This window comes from Sitodiplosis mosellana, unplaced genomic scaffold, assembly GCF_009176505.1.
Source record: "Sitodiplosis mosellana isolate CC-2019 unplaced genomic scaffold, AAFC_SMos_1.0 Smas_scaffold_6181, whole genome shotgun sequence".
Classification (NCBI taxonomy): domain Eukaryota; kingdom Metazoa; phylum Arthropoda; class Insecta; order Diptera; family Cecidomyiidae; genus Sitodiplosis; species Sitodiplosis mosellana.
The window spans coordinates 3,216,454-3,240,865 of record NW_022601422.1 but is presented as its reverse complement, the minus strand read 5'-3'; the positions used below and the strand labels follow the sequence as shown (position 1 = coordinate 3,240,865).

Sequence of the window (24,412 nt, the reverse complement as noted above, 5' to 3'; positions counted from 1 at the left end):
TCACTCATTTTAAAGAAATGCAATAATGTTTCAATAAATGAGCATTTTTTTCTACTAAGCCATACTCTTTGATACGATTTGAATTTTTAGGTGAATCAATTGTTTCAACGACTCAGCTGAGAAAGTTTAGTTCTCGGTTAAGGAAACGAACGTAGGGAAATTCCTTGATTTTGAAAACGGCAAACTTTATCAGCATGGTGTATAAACTTAGTTTTACGTAAGCAATAGTTTGGATAATGAAAATGAACGTTATTCAAGTAAACTCCGCTGAAAGTTACATTTTCTGAAGAGATAAGGTGGCCGGAACTTTATTCATCAAGCGATCGTTAAGTATGGATTAAAAAAAGAAAGCCATACTAAATGAACATTTGAAAGGATTTATAACAATAAATCAAACATTCGAATGGATTGAGACCGACTTTAGTCCGCATCGAAAAGTGCATACGTTAGACATTTCGTATTCAAACTACCAGACATTGAATCATTTACATTTAAACTTTGAACATTTGAAACGGTTAAATATATCTTACAATGATTTAGAGGATTTGCAAGAATATTTTTTTCATAACACAAGACACCTAACGGAAGTGGACTTTTCACACAACAAAATCAATAAACTTTAAAAACTGAGATTCGAATTCGACCCCATGCCAATATCGACTGTGAATCAACACTATTACAACTTCACTCTGGCTAATCGTAATCGTAAAACTTAATCTTAAGACGTAATTTACATTTCGCGAGTCAATGCTCAATTTGCACTGCTAATTTTTAAACTTTGTCTTTTCAGTGTTAGGGAAGTTAGGGCATTGCTTCTTAGGTGGCCAACTCAAAACCTTTACAACTTACCAAATTCACGCCACATACAGGCTTGCCACTCAATTTTGAAAAAAAAAAAAAAATAGCTGAAAAAGCTGAAATTTTGACTCAAATAGCTACAAAAATAGCTAACCAATAAAACGCCAAAATATCAATGCAAACTAGTTCGTTGACCTTTTGTTTGCTGTTTTCTTATGTTATTTGGCAAATTTACGCAATGATGAATCATGTCTACAGTTTTTGTTTTGTTTTTTTTATGAATGATAAGAAACAATCTCACTTTAATGATTTCATCGTTAATAATCCTTTATGTCTTTTAACATAAGCAATTCATGCATCAGTTTCCATATGCTGCGTTAGTGCACTATACCCTTTATTTTTAACATTAACTGTGGCTGATTACACCGAAATACTTCGAATTTGCTGTGATGGACAAAAAAAAATTTAAGCTGAACATTTTTGTCATCGAACCACCCGTTGGATAAGCTAAAAGTGTTCGAATGTTTTCGGAGATCTTTGAATCTATCAAAATAATAGATTAGAAATTTTGCACGATCTTTACCAACCTTTCTAAAATCTCTATAGTCCTTCGCACTACTTTTATAGGCATGGATAACGTCTGGTATCAAACTGAACTGATCGAGCCGGTCTGGACAGAATTTTCTTATTTTTGAACTCATTCCTGAAAGACAACTAAACTCAATCATATGAAATTTCGCGTAGAATACTGATTTTTATTCGAATCGTTATATGCATTGATTTTTGACAGTTTCAAAGAAATTCAGAAATCTTCGCTATGTTAGTGAACAAGTCATTCTATAGCGGGCTATTATTATCTGTTTGTAAGATGAATCAAACGCATTCATCGGTATAGTCAGAAACTGTTTTTTCTTTCATTTCCAAGTTATTTTGATTATTCATGTTGGTTACTTTGCGTTCTAGCACCCCTATTTCTTTCAATTTCCATCAAAAAATTGAATAGCTGAGAAAAGCTGATTTTCGACGAAAAAGCCGACCATAACTACGATTTTTAAAACAGCTGAAAATAGCTGAAACAGCCTACCAGTGGCAAGCTTGCACATAACATAGATAATTGCGATAAACGCAACTTTTTATATTTTTAAGTAGCATATAACATAACAATCGAATAATCCAAATTGTGCGTGAGATTTTAATGCAAGAAACACATCATTCAATTGTCAATTTTTTTTACTTAAAATAATGTTCGTTCCTAAATCAGAATGGTAAATTGTATTAAATAAAATTTAGATATTTTTTGACTTTAGATTGGGTTCATCTTTGGTGTGCTTGCACGCAAAAATAAAGTGATTTGTTTCAGCTTCTCTTTTGCATCATTGATTACATCGTCATGATTGTACTCCTAAAATGACAGAAAAATCATCAAAATTGATAAACAATTCAATTCAATTGGAAAAAACAACAACAAAAAATTATAAAAATGAAAAGGGAACTATCATATACCTTCTGTAGTTGGTCCAATACAGTGGTTGATTCTTTAGTTTCTTCAATTAAATCGGACAACCTGTCTTCAAGATGCGAGATTTGGCGATAGTTTTCATTAGACTTTAACTGTTCCTTGATTTCCTCATTACGCTGTTGTGCCTCTTGCATAACGCTTTCGGTGACGCGTTTTTTATGCTTTAGATCCTCCAATTGAGATGACACTTGATCGTACTTTTCAGCTGATTCAGCACGTAATGCCTGAACAATTTAAATTGGTTTAAATCAAATATCGATCGACGAATTTGATTTCATATGTTTAGTAAAGAATTTCATAAAAATGAACTTACATTCAAGTTCGAGTACTTTTCGATCTCTCGCTGCAATTCAAGTTCGTCTCTTGTGGCGGTTTCGATTTGGTCGGCGGTGCGCTTTTTGAGTATTTGAAGTTGTTTCAAAATAACAAGTAATCGCTTATATTCCTTGACCATTCCATGCTCTGACGTCAAATCGTTGCCATCGTCAACGGCCGCTTTCGACAGGCCCAATGTTTTCAGATTCACACCGTTCATTGTGACTTGCTCAATGGCCGATGTTATTTGACTTTTGATCAATTCAATTTCTTGGAAAGAAGAAGAAATATGAAGGTAATTTTTTATGTTCATTCGAAGCATCTCTTTTTTTTTTCATCTACTCTTCAAATACTCACTATTCGTTTCGGCTTGTAAATTCTCCTTAAAACCATCCATAAACTTTGACATGGTTTCATCACGATGCTTAAGCTCTTTATACTTGGCATATCGTTCTGAGTTGCCTTCATCAAGATCGTCTTCGATTTGTCGCAGTAATTCGCGTTTTTCATTCAACGCATCCTCGGCCAATTTTATTTGATGTTGAATGCTAGTTAACGCTTGCTTATTTTCCCGTACTTCACTGATGAGTTTCTCACGCTCTTGAGCCGGTGTCAATCGATTCTGTTCCTCTTCTTTTGATGTCATCAATTTCTTTTCTAATTCATTGAGTTTCAACAGCAGACGCACAGCTTCCGTTCGTTCGGCTGAACTCTTGGCAATTGTTTCAAGATTCGTCTTTTTATTGATCATTCCATTGATTTCTTCGTGCATTTGGCTATTTTGTTCATCCAATTTTTGCGCCAGCTCATCGAATTTGCGATACTCCTCCTGATCGGCTTCGTTCATTGACTGAATCACCTTATTGATTTTATTGCGCTCCAATTCAATCTCTTTTTCAAGCTTCTCATTGACGGCTTCTTTGGATTGCTTCTCACTAAACGCCTTCTCCAGCTGCTGCTGCAACACTTCATTCCGTTCACGCAAAACGGCCGTCTCTTGGTTCATTTGCTGACGTGTAATGTTACTGTTCGCCGAATCAAGCGCTATATTCATATCAGATAGTTTCGCTTGAAGAACTGAAATGAAGAGAAAAAACAATGTTTCGACATAAATTCTGGAAATCAACTGAATTTTTGTAGCCTTTCTTCTGCAATCAACACTTTTTTGATTTTTTTTTATTAAAATCATCTCTTGTTTACAAAAAAAATTAAATCAGACTTCCTATAATGCTCTTCTTTTCTCCAAAAATGCAAAATTCATGACATTTACCAGTCAACTCTCGTGTGGATTCTTTAGCTCGCCTGTCAAATGTTTTCTTGGCCGATTTCTCTCGATCCATGTTCTGCTTCTCTCTGATCAATCGTTCCGTTTCACGTCGAATTTCATCCATTTTCATCTGCAGCTGAGACTGCCAATAGCGCGCATCTTTGATTTGGCGCGTACCAGTCGATGTACCAATTCGACCAATCCCACTGAGGCCATGCTGTGTCAAAACTCGAGCAGAGACTTTTCTCTGTAGACAAGACGGAAATAAATTGGATTTTCTTATTTTTAATTGAAAAAATCGAAAGAGAATGAACAAAATTCGAATATTTTCAATGAATGAAATGATCGAAATCAAGAATATTCAACAAAAATGGTCAAAATCACAATTATTTTTTTGAAAGTGTCAGGAGAAACTCGTTTGAGATATTGAAAACAAAAACTGTGTAAAAATTGCGAAAATGGTCACAATGCACGCGGTTTAATAAAAAGGTTCATGATAATGACAAAAAAAAAACTTACACTATCAGCAAAACCGATGGCAGTGCCAATACGTTGACTTGATACGGCTGGATTGTGATGCATTGCACTTGTTAGACGTGATGCTGTTCCACCTGCAATAGCTGACGGTGGTCGAGTTGACGTGGCCCTAGCCGATCCAAGATTTCTACAAGAAACGTTTTGATTTTTCAATTTGACTGTCTATTTAAATGAAGGTAATTACATGTCAATTCATCTAAATGAATCGAATGGAATCAAATGGAAATTAATCGATAAAACTATCGAAGAAAAATAACGAAGAAAAGAAGTTTTGTTCCAGAGAATTATATCACCTCGATGATGTTTCCGGTCGACTAAATGTACTGGAGCCTGGTCGTCGAACAATATCACCGCGACGTGACACAGGCCGATTCTGTTGATTATTATCCATGTTGATAATTTCGATGGTCTAATTCAAAGCCGACCAAAAATAAAGAATTATTCTTATCGTGTATTCCAACTGTTGTTTTCTCTTTAGTTTAAATCAATAAACGTGCACGGCCTTGAAACAATTCCCGTTTTAAATTAATAATTCGATTAAATTGATTGCAAGTTTAGTTTGAAACAAAATATTATGTGCAGCCGCATTCGATTCCCACTGATTTTCGACTAAACAATGTCCCATTTGTATTTTGTTTACCGATGCCATCGATTGCTTAGTAACGACGAATTCCTTAGTTCGGTGTTGAATCGGAAGATGGCGCCGAGTACGTGACTCGCTTCATGTGGACTACATCATAATATCAATGAGGTTGAATTATCGACTGCGGTTTAATTATAACAACTAATATGTTTGAATTCAAAAAACGGGAATCAGATCATTTGAACATTTTGTATGTATATTTAGCATGGACTTCAAATTAGAAATAGCCACTGAATTTGGATTTTATTGCACGCATGCACAAATGTTTCGTACACAAAGCATGTGACATATCGATACCCATTGAACGTACAACTACGTACACAATGCTTAGCAATGCTATCCAATGTACCTATTCCGAAGTCGCAATTTATTTTTGCCACTAACAGCACAGTGTCTTGAACACACTATGTTACAATGTGCTCGCTTTGGCCGACCGCATGTTGTATTTACTCCAGTTATTCTATCGCTGTTTCATTTTTCATTTTGTCTCAGTCTATGTATAAGGGTCCGTGGCGCAACGGATAACGCGCCTGACTACGGATCAGGAGATTGCAGGTTCGAATCCTGCCGGACTCGATCATCTTTTTTTTTTATTTTTTTTTCGATTGGTTTTCTTTATTCAAATAGCAAAATATCTGTGATTTCGAATAATAAGTGGCAAAAATTATTTTTTCTTCTAACTTCAAATGTGTTTCAATGTTGAAGCGATAGAAAATTTGTTTTTGTGGTTGAATTTTTGAATTCAAATCGATCGATTCAATCTTAGCTGCAATTTTCATCAATCCAATGAAAAATGAAAGAAAAGAGAAGAAAAACAATTTAAACACCTAGGCAGATTTAAATTTTAGAGTTTTTTTTTTAAATTCAAAATGACCAAACTACTAGAAATAACTTTTTATAATTTAACTTGCTTGACAACAATACTTTTCTTAGTTCAATTTATCAAAATAGTGTAATTATTCGTTTTTATCAGTATTTTTTACGCAATGTGTGTCTCCGCTGTCTAATTAATGCCTTTTACTTTTCCGTACACAACGTGTCAAAGGGAAAGTATAGCAATTGGTCCCGAAAACTTTTTTTTCGCAAAATTAGCTTAGATCATCATAAAAACTCATGAAACGCGTAGAAAACCACTTTTTGAGACAATTTTCCGTTCGTGTGCCGTCGTTGTCGTCGTTGTCGTAGCTGTTTGTTAACACGATAACTCAAAAAATAATTGAGATAATCAGAATCTGAAAGTCCCAAAAATTTTGTACCCAATAAACTTAGTTTAAGTTCGAAGATGAGCCATTTTCGATTTGATCCTGGGGTACTTGCCCTAAGAAAAACCTCAAAAAATTGACACTTTTGTATGAGAGGTACGCGTAAATCGACTCCGATTGGCTTCAAACTTTCTGGGATTTCATTTTTTGAGAAAAATAGGATTCTGAAAGTTTGAAACCAATCGGAATTGATTTACGGGTACCTCCCATACAAATTTTTTGAAATTTTAACTAAAATACCGTTTTTTGGACAATTTTGTATGAGAGGTACCCGTAAACCGATTCTTATTGGCTTCAAACTTTCTGAGGTTTCATTTTCTGGAGAAAAAATAAGATTCTGAAAGTTTCATGTTGATCGCATTTGCAGAAGTTTGATTTTTTGTCCTAAATTTTTGTCGAAATTTTCTTGGAAAAAATTGAGGGCCAAAAACCAAACTTCTGCACATGCAATCAACAATCAGAATCCTATTTTTTCTTCAAAAAATTAAACCTCAGAAAGTTTAAAGCCAATGAGAATCGGTTTACGGGTACCACTCATACAAATTTGTCGAAGTTTTAGTTAAAGTGACCGATTTTTCACTTTATTTTTATTATTATATTTTCACTGCCTTTATTTCAAGAAAATTCACAAAAAATAACCAAAAGTACATACGAACAACGCAGGCCAACGGTACGGAAAAGTTCGGGATTACCAATGTAATTCTTTTTATTTATTCATTAATTTTAGGTTTCGAATTTTGTTTGAACTAATTCATTTATTATTTACGCTCAATGAGTCTTCAACATAGATGGTAGAAAAATGTATGTGGTTCGATGTATAGAAAACCTTATTGTGTAGATGAACGTATGCTATAGCGATGGCTTGATATTCAATTTTTGCTGTTAAGACAACTCCAATTATAATCATTATCCCATGGGCACGATGCAAATCGTTTCATTTCAATCATCTGTAAGTTTGTGTTTCCGTTTCCAATCTTCCATTTACTGTAAAGGAATACTGAATCTGGAACGTAGATTGTGACTTTGTGAGCTCCAAGCAATTTTATGCGCTCCTTGTTCAACGTGATCAATTTCAAATTTTTGGTTTTGGCATGTGGGCCCAATTTGAGCATTTTCAGTTCTGGTAATCCTTGAATGCAAGACAAAACCGTTTCAAACCTTGCATATTCAATGTATAATCGCTCGAGGTTGACAAACTTTTTTGCAATCAAGTTCGTTTTTAATCGACCGGAACCCCATTCTATTTCCAGCGCATTCAAATTAGGCAAATCGGGTAAACTGGATAAATCAGGTATTTCAAAACCAGCACAAATTCGCAGTTGTTTGAGGCCACGAAGTAAAGGTAAACAGACTTGGAGTTTATCGAAAAACATTTCTGTGTAGTTCTGTGTTATCACAAATATACCCAGGCGCTTGTAAACTTTTTGCTCATGCAGTTGATTCAATAACTCAAAGAATGGTATATTTACATAATCTTCATTGTTAATATATACTTTGAAAACATCCAGTTGCACTTTTAAATTGATGATTTCATTTTGGTGGGACAGAATTTCTTCTGCAAGTGTATTGAAAACTTTAATGCTGGGATTGTTCTGGAAGAAAATGTCCAAATCGTGTATTGAGGGAATCATCGATAGCCAAAAATGAGTGAGTTTTGGGTATTTCTGGCGTATCCATGAATCCGAATCTGTTATTTCTTCATCTTCATCGAATTCGTAAGGTATTTTATCTAATTGAAGACGCTTCAGATTCGTGCAGAATTTCAATATCGCATCATATAAGTTCACTCTAACCATAGTTCCTGCTATTTTCAGCGATTCGAGTTTTGAAAAATAACTTTTAATTACGTCTACCGTCATTGTATCAACTTGTACCATATCCAAAGTCAATTTGTTGATGGATTTGAATTCGTTGGGGTGCAACGCAACATAGAGCAGAGCTTCGGGACTATATATGGAATTGCGATTAAATCCTTCTAAAGTGAGTTTTGAAACAAATTGATTGAATGTTAAATCACCATTAAACCTATCTAACTTGAGTCTATATCCCTTTATACGCAATTCACTATCGGAATAATTGCGCTTGAAGAATTCACCGGTCACTTTATGGATTGTCTTGCATGTTAGAGCGAAAGAGTTCAGGTCTCTCAGTGACAAATACTCGAATATCTCATCAAAGCAGTCCACGTCCAATTTGAATATTTTCGGCGGTGGCTGTTCATTCGATGGGCCAGCGATTGACAATTGATTTGGACCTTGTTCCATTTCGTGTGATAATTTTTGCCGCTTCGGTGCACCGGCTTCTGTTTCCTTTTCGCTCATTTTGAGGAATGGTAGCACACACCAAATACCAAAGTAGTTTCACTGCGAAAGTAGTTACAAATCAATTTCACTTCTAAATCTTTCGATAAAGCGTTGAAACAGATAATGTCTTACCAAGATTCAATGGCCAATCAAATGATGAATAAGGTCAAGCCAAAGAACAAATCGAAATATGAACAACAAACGACAATGTGTACATGTACTTAGCGTTTTTTGGAATTTGTAAACAGCGTGACATTTGTTTCCATTCAACTTGAAGTTGGCTTTGTTTGAAACGTCACAACCAACTTTGAATTCAACTTGAATAAGTTTTGGTTTTAAATTTAAAAAATGTTGTAAAATATCGATCACATCTTGATATGTTCGTTTTCAGATGTTTTTATTCATTTTTTTCTCGAACATAAAAATCTCTCTGTTTACATATTCGAAAAACAATTTGATTAGATTTTGTTTTGGCTATTTATGGACTATTGAAAATATCATGTTGTCATTTATCCATTTTTCTGATAGTTTTTTTCTTATTTAGAGAGCAGAAGGTCTTTGCTTCGTTGATATATACCAAAAATGATTTTATTTACATCAAAAATGTTATTTTGTTGAATTCAAATTTAACTTCAGTTTTCATCAATGCAATGAAAAATGAAAGATAAGTGAAGAACAGAATTTAAACACCTAGGCAGATTTCAACGGTAGAATTTTTTTTATTCAAAATATATTTAATTTGCTTGACAACAATACTTTTCTTAGTTCAATTTATCAAAATAGTGTAATTATTCGTTTCTATTGGCATTTTTCACGCAATGTGTGTCTCCACTGTCTGATGAATGAATTTATGTGCATAAACTTTAGTTTAAAACTATTTTTTTCTGTTGTTTGGTTACGCTCAATGAGTTTTCAACATAAATGGTAGAAAAATGTAAATGGTTATGCGTTGGTATGGAAAAACTTGAATGCTGTGATTATTTTCGAAGAAAATATTCAAATCACCTATTGATGGAATTGGTGTGAGCTCGAAATGGGTGAGTTTTGGGTATTTCTGGCGTATCCATAAATATTGATGAGGCTCAGTTTCGTAACGTTAAAGATGCAATTGAAGATACTTCAGATTCGTGCAGAATTTCAACATTGCCGCGTACAAGTTTTCCTTGACCACAACGTCCGATATTTCAAGTGATTCAAGCTTTGAGAAATGACTTTTGACTGAGTCCACCGTCATTTTATCAATTTGTATCGAAAGAATTTTAAGTTTGTTGATGGCTTTGAATTCGTTGGGGTGCAAGGCAAAATAGAGCAGAGCTCCAGCATCTTGCCTTGCGAAAGTGATTTGTAGAACAAATTGATCGAATGTCACCCTATAGCGGGTTCATATGCGTTCATACGTACTTCGCTTGCGGAATAATTGCGCTTGAAGAATTCTCCGGCCACTTTGTACATTGTCTTGCATGTTAAAGCGAAGGAGTTCAGGTCTTCCAGTGAAAAGTACTCGAACAGTTCATCAAAGAAATCCACGTCCAATTTGAATATTTTCGGTAGTGGACCAGCCATCGCCAACTGATTTTGACCTTGTTCCATTTCGTGTGATAATTTTTGCCGCTTCGGTGCACCAGCTTCTGTCTCTTTTTCGCTCATTTTGGAGAACGGGAACACACGCCAAATACCAAAGTAGTTTTACTGCCGAAATAGTTACAAATCAATTTCATTTCTAAATCTTTCGATAAAGCGTTGAAACAGATAATGTCTTACCAACACTCGATGGCCAATCAAATGATGAATAATGTAAAACCAAAGATAAGTCCAATCGTTGAACAAACCGACAGCATGCAGCGTTCATGTACGTACGTGTTTTTGGAATTTGTGAACAACGGACTTTACACTTGTTGTCATTTAAATTGAAGTTGGTTTTATTTGATACGTCACACCTTAATTTGAATGCAAATATCATTCGATCATTTTCCGTCATTAAATCGAAATCGAAACAATAGCGGAAACTTGTTCAATTTTCGTTATTTCCTTTATGTTTGAATGTTCAGTATGATCATTTCAACTCTTCAAAAGGCATAAATGCATTAGCGAATAGATAAGACAACCTTTTTTCGAACGAAACAACAAAATCTGAAAGCGATTTGATTTCTGACGAGAAATTCGTTATAAAGTTGATAATTTTTCTTGAATTTATGGTGATTTCTATACGTAAAAAATTAATCAAAAAGATAAAAAAAAATCGGCTATATATTTTAGTCGCTGAAACCTTTGGCAGAATTAAATGAACTTTCAATGAGAATGAGAATTTTCAGATTGTTGGTGAAAATATGATTTTTATATAGAAATTTTGCGTTGAGATTCTCTGATCTAGATAAACATTCACTGTTTCTTAATACTTACCGAACCAGAAGAGGGGGAAAAAAATTGAACAGAGTAAAGAAAATAAATGACGATAGCCCATGAAAAAGAGTAGCAATGCTCTTGTGTCGGTACACTTTAATCTTCAATGTGTAATAAAATTATAAATTCGGCACTAAACAAAGAAGCCCATTGTTTACCTCTCAATTTAACTGCATCGGATATTCGGAGCTATGTGTGGCGTTGCATATGCCCACGTTTGTGTGTTCGTCGTGTTGTAAGGTATTTTTTTCTTTGACCATGTACCAATTTAGTTAAAAATAAATTGTTCACGATTTTATGTTTATGAAAATAAAAAGTTATTCACTTCGATGTGTTTTTTTTTTCTCTCGGGACATTCTTCAATTTTCAATCTATTGGTCAAGAAAAGTTTCTTAGTGACTGATGCACAGCGCAACTGTTTGAATTTTTCATGATTTCAAGTCGATATATTTGTGTCGTAAAAGAAAACTTTCACTCCTGAAATAGAGAATGATTAAAAAAAAAAAAAAAAATTCAACCTCTGAACATGACACTAGCTGACAATCAACTAAATATCGAATTAAATAACAAATAAACGTAACTTGATAAGAAACATTTCTACACTTGACATTGCAAAGATTCTCTTTAAAGAAGTGTGTTTTTAGCTTGCTTAGTAAGTGAGTCGTTCTCTTTATTTCTAATTTACTTTAAATTATTTAAATCCAAACTGAAATTAAATCGAGTTGACCGCACATACAAAGACAATTGATTCATATCCAATGGAATATGATGAAGTAAATATTTGTCATCAAGTTACCGATGATGTTTCAATCATTATTTATTTAATATTCGAACTTTGTGAAACCAAATGAATTGTTACATTGTATATTCTTTTGACTAAGCAAAATCCACGCTCTGTGCATATGCAAATTCAAGGTCTAGAATCATATTTATTTATTGACTGTAACCGATTCCAATAATTCACATGCGGTTTTCGATCATATAAACTTGTGCAAATTCCTTTTTGGCTTGAGTCAATAGCAATCTAATGACTTTTTAGTCACATTTTTGGAGTAATTTACAGTAGAGTTTACTCATTCGACATACGATAGGTATATGTTGCGAATGAAATGGAGAAAAAAATGGACCTTTTGAGATAAACAATGAATATTTCAAACGATTTTCAAACTTTGTTCACATAATTTTGAATTGAAGATTTACTGAATTCAGGCTCGTATTTATGGAAGTGTTGAACAATATGATCGTAGCGTTGATTATAAATTATTGGAATTTTTTTTGGAATGATGTGAGATTTTGTACAGAAGAATGCAAACCGTGAAATGAATATTTTCTCTAACAAATGAATTTTCCAAATTTGAAATAAATTTTAAACAGATCATGAACAGTTCAATCAACTAATGATATTTTGTTTTTGTTAAATAAAAAGAATTGTATTTTTCATGAAATTTAGCTTCACTTGAGTTCACTTCATTTTCTTTTCATTTTATTGTTCTCAATAGAAAATAAGAGTTAAAAGAAGTAAAGAAGAACTTAACCAGAATGGACTTGAATAAATAAACTGTGTTTACCACTTATTTTCTCATTTCCATATTTTTCCAAAAAAAAAAATATCTTCTCGTCGAATTTGGCAACTAAAACTATGTATCGTTTAAATGTAAGTAAAAAGTGAATAAAAAATCCGGTAAAACACCAAAAGTGACTTTTCAATTACTTTGTGCGTCCATTAAAGATCGGGAGAGAGCCATTGCGGTTTCGCACTAACACACAGGTGAAACGATCGCATAAGTGAAGAGTGACACGGTGGAAAAGTAGGCGGAGCTTGATTACGCTGAAGGTTTGGTTTGATATTTACATGGAATACTTTTCATGTGTCAATCGATCACATACGAATGTGTTGATTAATATGTGTTTTGAAAGTTGACCAATTGAACAATGTCGAAAAAGGTCAATTGCCATTGACATTTTTGGCTGTAGACCATTTAATGATGGCAGAAACTGAATTTAAAAAAGACACCAACCACCAAAAAGAGAAATTTCAACCGAGAAACTTCAAGTTCATAACATCCCTTGTGGCGTCATTCGGTTATGCAAAAATAGAAGAAGTGAAAAAAACAAAACCGATCATCCGGTCATAAAATGTCTATTGTAGTGCCATCATCCGAAGCTGAAAAAACTGGACTAGAAAATGGGTAACATCCGTTCCGCTATAGATTGCACGCATTGCATAATGAACGGTGATGAGTATGTTTTTGTCTCTGTGCAATAAAATCGAGACGCACTTTAATTCCGACTGCCATAAATTTTACACCGAAAAGAAAAACACACACGGTGCGAGAGAAGGAACAATGTTAGAAAAACAAAATGCAACTGGATTTCGTCTGCGTTGAGCCGGTGCAGTATTCCCGTTTACATCCGAATCTTTTTCACCTCACCAGGTCAGGTTGAAACAGTCAAATGAACCGTTTTCATTTTATGGAATGGGTAAATAGAATACCTGCCGATGCATTTTTTTTTTATGGTCATAGCAAAGAAAGTAACAGCAAAGTGAACGGGTTGGTAGACGACGCAACGGATGTAGGTTCTCTTGCCTCTTCTTCTCTCAAATACGAAGGATTTCTATGCTCGTCTCGTGTATGTGTTTTCAATGAAAATAAGCGTAAAACAAATGAAATCTATTGACTTTTTGGAGTTTTGTTGGGCCTAGTATACGACTAGTGTATGTTCCTGTCTTGTTGGCGTTGTTTATCTTTTGTGTATGGGCAAACTATTCTCTTGTGTTCTCTTCAAGCTTGTGAATATCAAGTCAGTTAATACATCAGTCAAGTTGTTCGTTTGCCTGTGTATATTTCGTCTTTCGTTGTGTTGAGTGGTTGTGGGCGTGTACAGGTGTTATGATCGCATAAACAGTTCTGCCCATTGGTTTCGAAGAGATAACTCATGTCTATACATAAACAAGTGGTCGTAATTTCTTTCATTCCCCAAATCCGTCACACATACACGTACATCAGAGTGTTTCGATCCATCGGCCGAATCATTTACCAAATCAACATTCTCAACAGTATTGAAGTAGAGAGTGAGAGCGAGAGCGAGATAGAAAAGGATCGCACACACATTGCGATCGCTCACACCATATTCGAAAATAGAAACGGTAATAAACGTTTTGGTACGGGCGGCGGTATTGTTTTATCAGTTGGTCGATGAATCACACGGCACATATCATACGAAACCGGAGCGTATTGTGAAACAGTTCTGTTCGTTAGCTTGACTAGACTTGACTTCCTCCTCACAATCGAGAGTGAGTGAGCGCATTGTGCGTATACAACACAAAAAAAAAATTTAATCGCATCGGGGCAAATTATTTCCCAAACCGATAGAGATAGAGAGAGTGAGCTGGAAAAAAAAAGAAGTTGTTTAGTGCGCGTATTAAGAAGCATCTAATAATTACTTGAATTAACAAATAGTTGGCAAAAGAGAGCCTCAACCGAGTTATAGTGGGTGAACAGAGCCGAAGAAGAAGAAAAAAAAACGCGAGAGAAAAAAGAGCAAGCACGAAGAAGTGAAGAAGTAACACCAAACGCGCGCGACATTATTCATTATTTGGGGATTTATTAATAAGTTTATGGGAAAAAAGTCTAGTTGTTTTTATTGCCATTGTAATCGGCTGTATTTAGCAGCAGAGCACTAAAGATTCTTCTGGCCGACGACGATATCGAACACCTGTTCAAACGAGACGCGAGCGAAAAAAGTAGGATTTGTTTCTGCGACTGGACTTCTTAATTAGAGGTCGTGGATTTGATAAAGAGTGCGGCGAACAGCCAAAGTCAACGAGAAAAAGTTTAACAGAGTGACCACCAACAATCACATTTGCCACACTGTGCAAATTGGTCAAGACAAGATCCGATCTGCGAGGAGCAGCAGCAACGGCCGCGCACACGAAGTGCGCACAGTGACATTTTTCACACGATACAAAAATATATCACGCGTGCATTCGACACACAACCCATTGATGTGATTATTATGTGGATAAATAATAGTTTAGTGAAATGAACTACGAAAGAGCAAAAAAGAAAAAAAAATTACACGCTGACCATTTAAAATATTTGACAAATGTGTACTAATTAATTAGTTTGTGTTTAAGGGAAATATTGATTCTTTCTAAACATATTCACATTGGCATCGTATCAAAACACAGAGAGAAAAAGCACACATTTTTGGTTCCAGAATTAACAGTTGAACGAAAAAAAACGAAAAAAAAAACAGACAGTAAAAGTGTTAAAAGCCATAAAGCACGTGAAATTAGGGTTGAAATTTGACATAATCACTACGTACTTTCTTCGGTGGCTCACGCTTTTGTTCTACTTATCGAATTTATTGACTAAACTACCGAAGACTTATTGCCGTTGTAAAATCAAGCTGCTAGTTGTTCTGCCTTCAATCGACACCAATTGCGGAACGTCAAGAACAATCGCACATCGATAACTCTGCACATAGTTGAGCGCGAATTGCTTGCCTGTCATTCGATTAATTATCCAACGACTGAAAGCGAAGCGACGATAATTCCGTATTTTTACCGGAGATACGGAAAACAAAAGGCCATCATTTGCACGGATTCGATTAGCAGTACATCTTAAACAAGCCATTGCTAATGTGCAACATTTGATACCTTTTCGCCTGTTATTATTTTGTTGGGTGCATTTAGTGGAAAATTAAATTTCGAAAATCCAAAACTGACTTACCGGCCGTGCGGAATAAATGAAAAACATTTCGCTGATCTGAAAGAGAGCCAATATTGTTTTGGAGCGTGTGTTTTTTTTTTCTCTCTCTTCATTCTTTCGCACCGAGAGCATTTAGCAAATTAACAAATCGGTAAGTGTGACAAAGCAATCATTTCCCATCTCATTATTATAGCATAAACAAGCTGCATCATCCCATCAGATTCGTGTTTGTTTGTTTGTTTTTTTCTTGCTTTGAGTGAACTATTTGGGTTGAGATGTACCATTTTTTTTGTTTCTTTTGTGGGTCATATCAATCCGTCTCTCGATTTGAGAGACTATCCAACGGTATCAGCCATAAGCAAGCAATTTTTTTTTTCTTCGGTTTTTATTTATTCAATGGAATTTCATGAATTTGATGCTGTTTGCAGAAAAAAAAATACGCGTTTTTAGTTGTTGTTTTTTTTTTCTCTCGTTGATTCCATGCCATAAAACTTTATGATAGATAGTATACCGGCTGATACCGCGCATTTCCAGAGCGGCAACTATGCATAATCATGTGAAAAACTCTCTAGCTCACCATCATCAATCTAATTCAGCCGACAAAATTCTTTCGCAGACTGTGCAAATTATAAATAAAATGAGATACTCATGGATTTTGAATTTCCGCGATAAAATTTCAGACAACTATCAATTGAGCCGAAATGATGTGCGTGGGGGTGTGAAGAAAATATGGATCAAAGAATCTCAGTTCGGGTTAAAACATTAAGCTTGTGAATAGAGTGTTGTGAAGAGTTCATCAATGAGGCTTCATTTCGCACTGATCAAATACACTTTAGTCGTGTTGATGCTTTCTGTCGTTGTTGTTGTCAATTACAAAAATGAATGTGTCTCTTTATCAAAGTGACGGTCTTTTTTCTCCACTCTGTCCCACCTTTTGTTGTCGGTCTTAGCTACTGGTTTTATTTTGTTCACTGTTTATTGTCGGTGTGATTTCTTTCCGATATGGTTTTCGTCTTTATTTCCATATATTTGGTGTGTGTTTATTGCTTTGCAATAAAATTTACATAAAAAATTAAAAGGTTGATATTTTTGATGGTGCCGCTGCTGATGCTGTTCAATGCGATTTGAATTGTGCTTTGATTCTTTCCTGCTGCAATGGCACATGACTATATCTTCGGATTGTATAATTTAAAGCTTGATTGAACCGACTCGATATTCAATCGTTCGTTGTCCGAATGTGACGAAATCCATAAATTAGTGCACCGACTCTCATCCACTTCATTCCCAACGTAACTTATTCAAATGCGGCATTTGCGAGCGAAAATTTCACAATCATTCTGAAAAATGATTGCGTTGTCGTCGTTGTCGACGACCAAGAGTTTGTCCAAACTCAAAAATCATTTCAATGTCGACTCGTCGATTTTCTTCGAAATGACTCGTTTCCATTTTTTTTTTATTTGTAATTGGTGGCCATTTCAGAATAAATTACGGCTTGACTTTGCCTTTTTTGTGTGTACTATTTATATTGTAAAACAAACAGTCGTGTCCATTTTATTAAAAAAAAAAAATCCAGAAAGGTGTTTTTTCCTTCAGCGGCATCGCTCACTCGTTGGATTTTTTCTTCTTCTCTTCATTGCGTTGTCGAATTGTGTTTGAGAGAGAGAGAGAGAGAGAGAGAGAGAGCGAGAGAGAGAGAGAGAGAGAGAGAGAGAGAGATTGATCCGCGTTACAGACGAGTACGAAGCATATGAAACGAATTCGATCGTATGTGTATGTCGAAATGAAACAAATAATATGGCTTTTTCCCAAGTCAAAATATGATTTCTTCCTCTGTCTCTCGCCCAGTTCAGCCTCAAAGTTCGTTATTTTTCAATTCAGTTTTTTTTTTCTCTTCTTTTTGGCTCGTATCAATTACGATTTTTTTTTTCGGTTGATTTCAACCGATTGGTACGTCGTCGGTCATCTTCTTTTTTTTCTCTGTTTCATTTGTGTGTGCGTTGCTTCTTTCGTTTGCCCCTTTCGAATATATGTATATCCACTCAAATATTTACAATTTAAAGTCTCAAGCATACAAACGATTGTTGTTCATTTGTCCGTTCCAATGATTCGACCATATCTCCTTTGTTAGTGTTGTTCGTTATTGTTATTGTTGTTGTCGCTGGCTCTTTTTTTTTTTTCATCGTTACATTCGGTGTGTTTTCTCTCTTTTCTCTTCAGTCGATCTGTCGATCGCTGTTGCTGGCTCTCCCTGGTCCATCCATGTGTATTTCATTTCGAGTCACTTTCTGTGTATACACACATTCTGCTTCAAAACACAAAATATCTCTCCATCGTAGTAGTTTTTTTTCTTCTGTTGTTGCTTCTCTTCGCTCAAATATGGATATTTTTCAATGTGCACGCACAAATAGAAATAAATTATTTACTTTAGACTAACGTGACACGATTTATTTGTTTCTTTCATATGTATAATTCTTCTTATTTTTCTTCTGAACGCATACAACGTTGTGCCTTCTTTTTTCTTCAAATATTGTGACGACTCGTGGCCGTTGATTGGTGGCGCGACTCATGGTTGCTATACGCGCGCGCACAACCATCAGCCCATCAAACATTTTACAATCATATTTTTTTACGGTCAGAATTCACGGATTGTTTTGTTGTTGCACACTTTCTGTACACTCAAATGCTAAACTATGCACGATGGCAACAATATCACGATCCGTACAAAAAACACCATTTGCGTTGATCGATCAAGAGTTTTCGCGTACTTTTTGCTATACAATTTGGTTAAAAAAATCTCTTTTTTTTTTTCTTAAGAAGACTGTTTTTATTCAGAAACTTCTATTCATTTTCCATTTAATAGAAAGTTCTTTGACGAAATTGTTGAAAATTGCTTAAACTCACGAAACCAAACTTAAAAAATCGAAATAAAGACTCTTGCGGCTCATTTTTGATTAGAAACTCGCACTGTAAGTCTTACAGAACTCCATTTAAACGACCATATTGTGATATGATGTGAGTGTACTTCATATCCTTTCACACAGAAAGCAATAATTGGTCAAGGTGACGATCATCGTCGAAGGGGCTTACCAAATTTTCAAAATGACAGAAATCAATTGCAATTTCTTTTTTTCTCCAAAAATAAAAAGCTCGGCAGTCATCATTGTTGCCACACATTTATTTTGGGCTATTTTTGGCTGTTGTTTCTTTACCTGACACATCACATGTAATGGACGGTAAACAAAATCGTCAGTGCACACATGTACACACAAACGAAGAGGCATTGAGTCAGATTGAATGGTTAAACAAATGGTTTCATCAAAATCGACGATCAAATCACATTGAAATTCACATACGTTTTACCTGTTTTTGGTGCGGATTTTATAGCAAGACTCACTCAAAAGGAGAAAAAGGGCAAAAAAAAAGCGGAAAAAGGAAGAAAAAAAGAATTCATTTTCGATTTGATCCAACACAAGATGATTTCATATTTCCATTGCCGTCGCTATAGTTCAATTAAAATTCCATCATTCCCTACGACTAAATCCAAAAGCCGCATAGCTCAGTATGACTCAAATTCCCTACGCAGCAACGAAGATAAATATTTTTTGTTATTAAAATCGTCATAATTAATAACTGAAATCTATGCCGTCAAATTGGTACTGTTGACGCCGTGTGTATGAACAAAACAAAAACCAATTTGCTGTTAATATTTTTTCCATGATTCTGTTTTATTTTTATTTTTCTTGGGTAATTTTTCCATGAGTCGGCTGTGGATGAGAGGCAGCTCAGTGTTGTAAATACGAATAAATTTATCAAAGGAAGTCGATTGAAAGTCCCGCGCATTGGCAAAGTATTCTGATTTGATGAAGTGTTGAATAGCATGTAAAAATAAAACCGGACTGCATAGAGCTCAGTGCCCGGTTCTGTAATAATGCAGCATCAACAGCTAAACAATAATGCATAATAAACCCTGCAATAAAATGTATTGAATGATCACAGCCACCGCCATCCCTTTACAATAAACGGCTCGGTTGTTGCAGTCCATTTGCAGTGGAACAAATGCGCGCGCGCACACGCTTGCTCACAGTAGATGAAATTATATTAGGAATGCCATTTTTCCATTGCATTGCTTTGTTTTTGCTTTCGAAATCGACAAATCTGAATTATTTAAAACGATTTATGAATATTGTGCGTTCAATTTTTTTTTTTTTCAAAGATGAAAATGAGCAACGAATTCGATTGAATGATTTTCAACACGTCGAGAAAATGATTCGTTCTCCTAACCTGATCAGCAGAGGAACAATCGAGCCACTATGTTATCACGTTGTTAAAGTCGAAATACTAGATATTAAATCGCTTCTACGGTGTATATTGGGCCAATTCATTTAAGCCCATCGCATTTTTATGGCATCAAATCTTCTTTAAACTCTATTACCTGCCATAAATGACTTTTTACTTAAGCTCACCTTCAATTCGGGGGGGATACCCATCCAATTCAATTTTGAAGATGCCGCCGTTTGACTAACCCTTTGAACTTGTTCGTGTTTAACATCACATTCGGATTCGCTCTCGATTTCTTTTCGGTTTACTTCACCTGCAATTGAAGCAGTGTAATTTCCAAAGTGTTTTTATTAGAACCAAATTTGAAGTTCAAACTTTGAACTGAAGATGGAAAGAGAACCAAGAGTCTTATTGAATATTTTCTTCCTTCGAAATTTCCTTTTTTTTTATAAAATGTGTTCTTGTGCTACTCTTGCAGGGAAGAAAAATGTCGAGTTCACATGCTTTATCAACGATTGAACCGCTGATACCGAGTTCCAGTAACAGTTTATTGACAACCACATCAAATGACCGTAGTCGTAGTCCAGACAATGATCGCAATCTATGCGTTATGCTTGATGATCGAGGTAAGAGATCCCAAATTCTATACTTCTAGTCATCCACCAATTTCATTCTTAGTCATTCCAAAAACCAAGTGAATTTTCAATTGAAATTTATCAATTCAATGTTGATTTTTCCTTTCTTTTTCTCTCTATCGACAGATTTATGGATGCGCTTTCAAAATTTGACCAATGAAATGATTGTCACGAAAAATGGCCGGTAAGTCATAGTGAATGGTAGTGATATGGTGAGCATGAATGAAACCGTTCCGCCTGACGTTGTTTTTTTTTCCTTCTTCTTGTCTTGCGGAGAGAGAAAATGTTGTTTAACTATGATAATACGGATCATGGAGACAAACATATGCCATAACACAACCGGCTGAGATGGCATACGAAATGAAATAGAAAAAACTGAAATCCATTCGGGAAAAAAAATCCATATTTAATAAAATGCTCACGATTTTGACGATCGATCGCATTAGTTATCTTTGAGCGCGCGCTTTTTTTTTTCTCTCTTTACTTAATTTTGTTTTCACACAATTTCAAAACTAATTAAATCCGGAGATTGTTTTTTCCCTTCGTTTTGCTCATTTGAAATCGACGATCAACGTTCAAATCCATTAAGCGAAAAAAAAAAACAACACAACTCGTCCGCAATTGGAAGAGAAAACAAAAATCCATTTTGAACAAAATGGTTTTTCGAATACGGTGAAGAATGAAAAAAACACACCACGACTGCCGACGTATTCTGTATACATGATATTGATTTTGAACAGAAATGAGTTAAGATCGTGCCGGCAGAATGTGATCGAATGAGATGCAGTTCCCAGAACGTGTGGCTCTGATCAAAGCCGAGCCCGTTCTGCGCAAAAACCTGTTAATTGATCAACTGTGCATAAAAGTTCTTTCAATACATTTTAAGACATCATAATTAAGTGCAATGCAAAATTTCCATCAACATACTCACGGGATGTACACTGTTTGTTTTACAAAAAACCATTTTCCGCTCTTTTTTTCGCTCTCTCTCTCTCTCTCTCTCTCTCTCTCTCTCTCTTCTCTTTAGGCGCATGTTTCCCGTGGTAAAGATTACAGCCAGCAATCTTGATCCGGCCGCCATGTATTCATTCTACTTGGAATTTGTGCAAATTGATAATCATCGATGGAAATACGTGAATGGCGAATGGGTAAGTGCCATCCGATGTAGTTTTTTTCTTCTCTTTTCGGTTTTGACAATTCGTTCCAAAGGTAAATTCATTTTTGCAAAGAAAATTATTCGCCGCCAACATGCTGCAAAGTAATTTGGAGCAAGCTGCACTTTGTATGCAAGCCGATGACAATGCACGGCCGAATCGAATTGGGTCTTGTTATTCTCACACAAGCGGAGTGTGGTTTTTTTTTTCTTCTCTTAAAACAAAAAGAAATACCGATTTGAAGTCGCTAATCAGTGTAGAAAAAGGCGAGAGGGAAAGAGAAAAAGGCATACGAGTAAATAGTTACAGATGCACACGTATGAGCTCGTCATTGAAAAAAAAGAAACAATCGACTTGCAATGTGCTAATTAATAAATCAGTTTTTACAAACGTAACGCGTATGTTTTTTTTCTCTTCTCAAGTGTGTCTCCTTTGAAACGTTTCGGCATGATTTTTCGTTCAGCAGAGAAAAAGCTTTGCTAAATGTTCAAAGTCTGTAACCAAACTGGTGAATGTTGAAAATGGATTGAAAAGCAATGCAAAATGTTGCACCAGAAAAAATCTACTTTGTGATTCTAAAACTTTTTTTTCTAAATTCAATTCAGGTGGCTGGTGGAAAAGCTGAAGCTCCGCCATCAAATCCCATTTATGTGCACCCTGAATCGCCAAATTTCGGTAGTCACTGGATGAAAGAGCCCATTTCCTTTGCCAAAGTTAAGCTAACCAACAAAGCCAATGGAAACGGACAAATTATGCTGAATTCTCTGCACAAATACGAGCCACGAATCCTTTTGGCCCGTGTCAGTTCGGAGCATCAACGTGTTATACCATATCCATATCCAGAGACACAATTCATTGCTGTGACTGCATATCAAAATGAAGAGGTGACATCACTGAAAATCAAGTACAATCCATTTGCCAAGGCGTTTCTCGATGCAAAAGAACGACCGGATGCGATTTATTCACGAGATGGCGGCAGTTATGGCTGGTTTATACCGCCAGCTTCATCTTATGCATCATCGTCACCCACGCATAGCGGCCCCATCGGAACGGCACATAATCGGCGACAAATCGAAAACAAGCAAGACAATCAACAGCATGAAACGAGTACAACATCGTCATCATGCGAACGATATGGAACCGTTTCAACGGTGCGAACTACAACCGCACGATCAGCACCTTATACAACACATCGTCCTCGTGCGATTAGCAATAACAGTTTATCACCACCGTCATCATCGTCTAGCTACTTGCCTTTAGATCCAGTTCCTTCGTCAATTTATGCCAGCTATCCAAATTGGCAGAATTCAACGGCCTCTTACTGGTCAACTACCACACCAGGCAGTCCAATAAGTAAGTTTCAGTTGAGATCGAGCATTTTTTTTTTCTTCTTTTTTTTCGTTTTGGTTTTATCAGAAAAATTGTTTTGCTTCCATTTTTTCAGCATCAGCCGTTTCGCCAACGCATTCGGGTGACTCGCCCGTATACGCTTCACATCATTTAGCATCGCAGGCTTATTCAACCGGAGCAACCGCTCAGGTTGACCTCTATCAAATGCCCAATAACAATAACTCACCACCTCAGTTTTATGCAACTCCCGCAGCACCGACCACCCATCAAATGTACCACCCGTCACCAACATCATCATCGCAGATCTATGGCAATATGCTGAATGCACCAACATTAACAAATCTAAGCTATGCATCTACATGGCATTCCGGTGCTGACTATGGCATGTTTCAAAATAGCTACCACTATCAGGCACCCGAATACATTCCAATTATTAGTGACTTGAGGTAAGTGGTTGGTTAGCATTCTAATGAAATTTGATACTTGCCACAAACAAAAAGAGTAATCAGATGAATCAAGTAGAAATGAGGTACTCGAATGAAATCAGAATTATCATTATTATTCGATGTTAAAACAGAAAATTTCAAAATAATTTAATCAATTATTTTCATCTACTTTAATCTACTTTCATCCATCTAGTTCATCGTATGCGCCACAAATCCACGAAAATCCAATTCAACCATTGCCAAAATCGGAGAATAATTCGGATTCGGCGGCCAATAATGCCAATGTCTACAATCAACCGAATAATTCGCCCGAGATATTGATGACGTTGGAATGCAATGGAAATCGTACATCTGTGGTCACGCCTATCATTGACAAACAAACACAACCTCAGCAAACAGCCCAAACACCAAATTCCACGCAACAAATGACCGCTGCACAAACACCGTCAACCGATCAACACTTGAATCGAACGAATTGGGAACCATTGACCCCACCACAATAACAAAATAACAAACCATTCACTTGTTTATGTCTCTGTTTTCTTATGGTTCTTTTTTCTTCTTATTTTTCTTTTTCTTCGAGAAGCCAAACAACTTGTACTCTGCATTCTGACAATCAAGATTTTTTTTTGCTGCGTGCATTTTATATGGATAATTACCCACTGAATGACTTCTGATAAGAATGACGAAAAAAGAATTTCTTTAAATAATTTTTAGGCCAAGTATATCATTCCAAATCTCAGTCTCTCTCTCTCTCTCTCTCTCTCTCTCTCTCTCTCTCTCTCTCTCT

The 24,412-nt window shown here is 35.7% G+C and overlaps 2 protein-coding genes and 1 non-coding gene across 3 annotated transcripts; 2 read left to right on the top strand and 1 right to left on the bottom strand.

Moving 5' to 3' along the window:
- Nucleotides 1–1,447: 1,447 nt before the first annotated feature.
- Nucleotides 1,448–8,882, bottom strand: LOC129576329 (centromere-associated protein E-like). The gene is made up of 9 exons (XM_055461256.1): nucleotides 8,777–8,882; nucleotides 5,429–8,704; nucleotides 4,730–4,845; nucleotides 4,419–4,563; nucleotides 3,903–4,146; nucleotides 2,990–3,709; nucleotides 2,631–2,902; nucleotides 2,302–2,541; nucleotides 1,448–2,200 (listed from the first exon to the last, which is right to left on the bottom strand). The coding sequence occupies exons 3-9, from the start codon at nucleotides 4,825–4,827 to the stop codon at nucleotides 2,102–2,104; spliced, it is 1,818 nt and encodes a 605-aa protein (XP_055317231.1). The 5' UTR covers nucleotides 4,828–4,845; nucleotides 5,429–8,704; nucleotides 8,777–8,882; the 3' UTR covers nucleotides 1,448–2,101.
- On the top strand, nucleotides 5,583–5,655 carry Trnar-acg (transfer RNA arginine (anticodon ACG)). Its single transcript has one exon. It is a non-coding gene; the product is annotated as a tRNA-Arg (tRNA).
- A 5,373-nt stretch (nucleotides 8,883–14,255) lies between the features above and the next one.
- LOC129576331 (T-related protein) lies at nucleotides 14,256–24,406 on the top strand. Its single transcript, XM_055461268.1, has 7 exons — nucleotides 14,256–15,910; nucleotides 20,516–20,663; nucleotides 20,799–20,856; nucleotides 21,700–21,820; nucleotides 22,432–23,179; nucleotides 23,271–23,622; nucleotides 23,816–24,406. Exons 2-7 carry the CDS (start codon nucleotides 20,525–20,527, stop codon nucleotides 24,123–24,125), a joined length of 1,728 nt encoding a protein of 575 aa, XP_055317243.1. The 5' UTR covers nucleotides 14,256–15,910; nucleotides 20,516–20,524; the 3' UTR covers nucleotides 24,126–24,406.
- Nucleotides 24,407–24,412: the final 6 nt, after the last annotated feature.

Coding starts and splice junctions, on each gene's coding strand:
- LOC129576329 (XM_055461256.1), bottom strand. CDS start 4,827: ATGGATAATAATCAACAGAATCGGCCTGTGTCACGTCGCGGTGATATT. Junction 3,710..3,902: donor ATCCACACGAGAGTTGACTG/GTAAATGTCATG, acceptor TCTTCATTTCAG/TTCTTCAAGCGAAACTATCT. Junction 2,542..2,630: donor AAAAGTACTCGAACTTGAAT/GTAAGTTCATTT, acceptor TAAATTGTTCAG/GCATTACGTGCTGAATCAGC.
- LOC129576331 (XM_055461268.1), top strand. CDS start 20,525: ATGTCGAGTTCACATGCTTTATCAACGATTGAACCGCTGATACCGAGT. Junction 20,857..21,699: donor ATTGTCACGAAAAATGGCCG/GTAAGTCATAGT, acceptor TCTTCTCTTTAG/GCGCATGTTTCCCGTGGTAA. Junction 21,821..22,431: donor AATACGTGAATGGCGAATGG/GTAAGTGCCATC, acceptor AATTCAATTCAG/GTGGCTGGTGGAAAAGCTGA.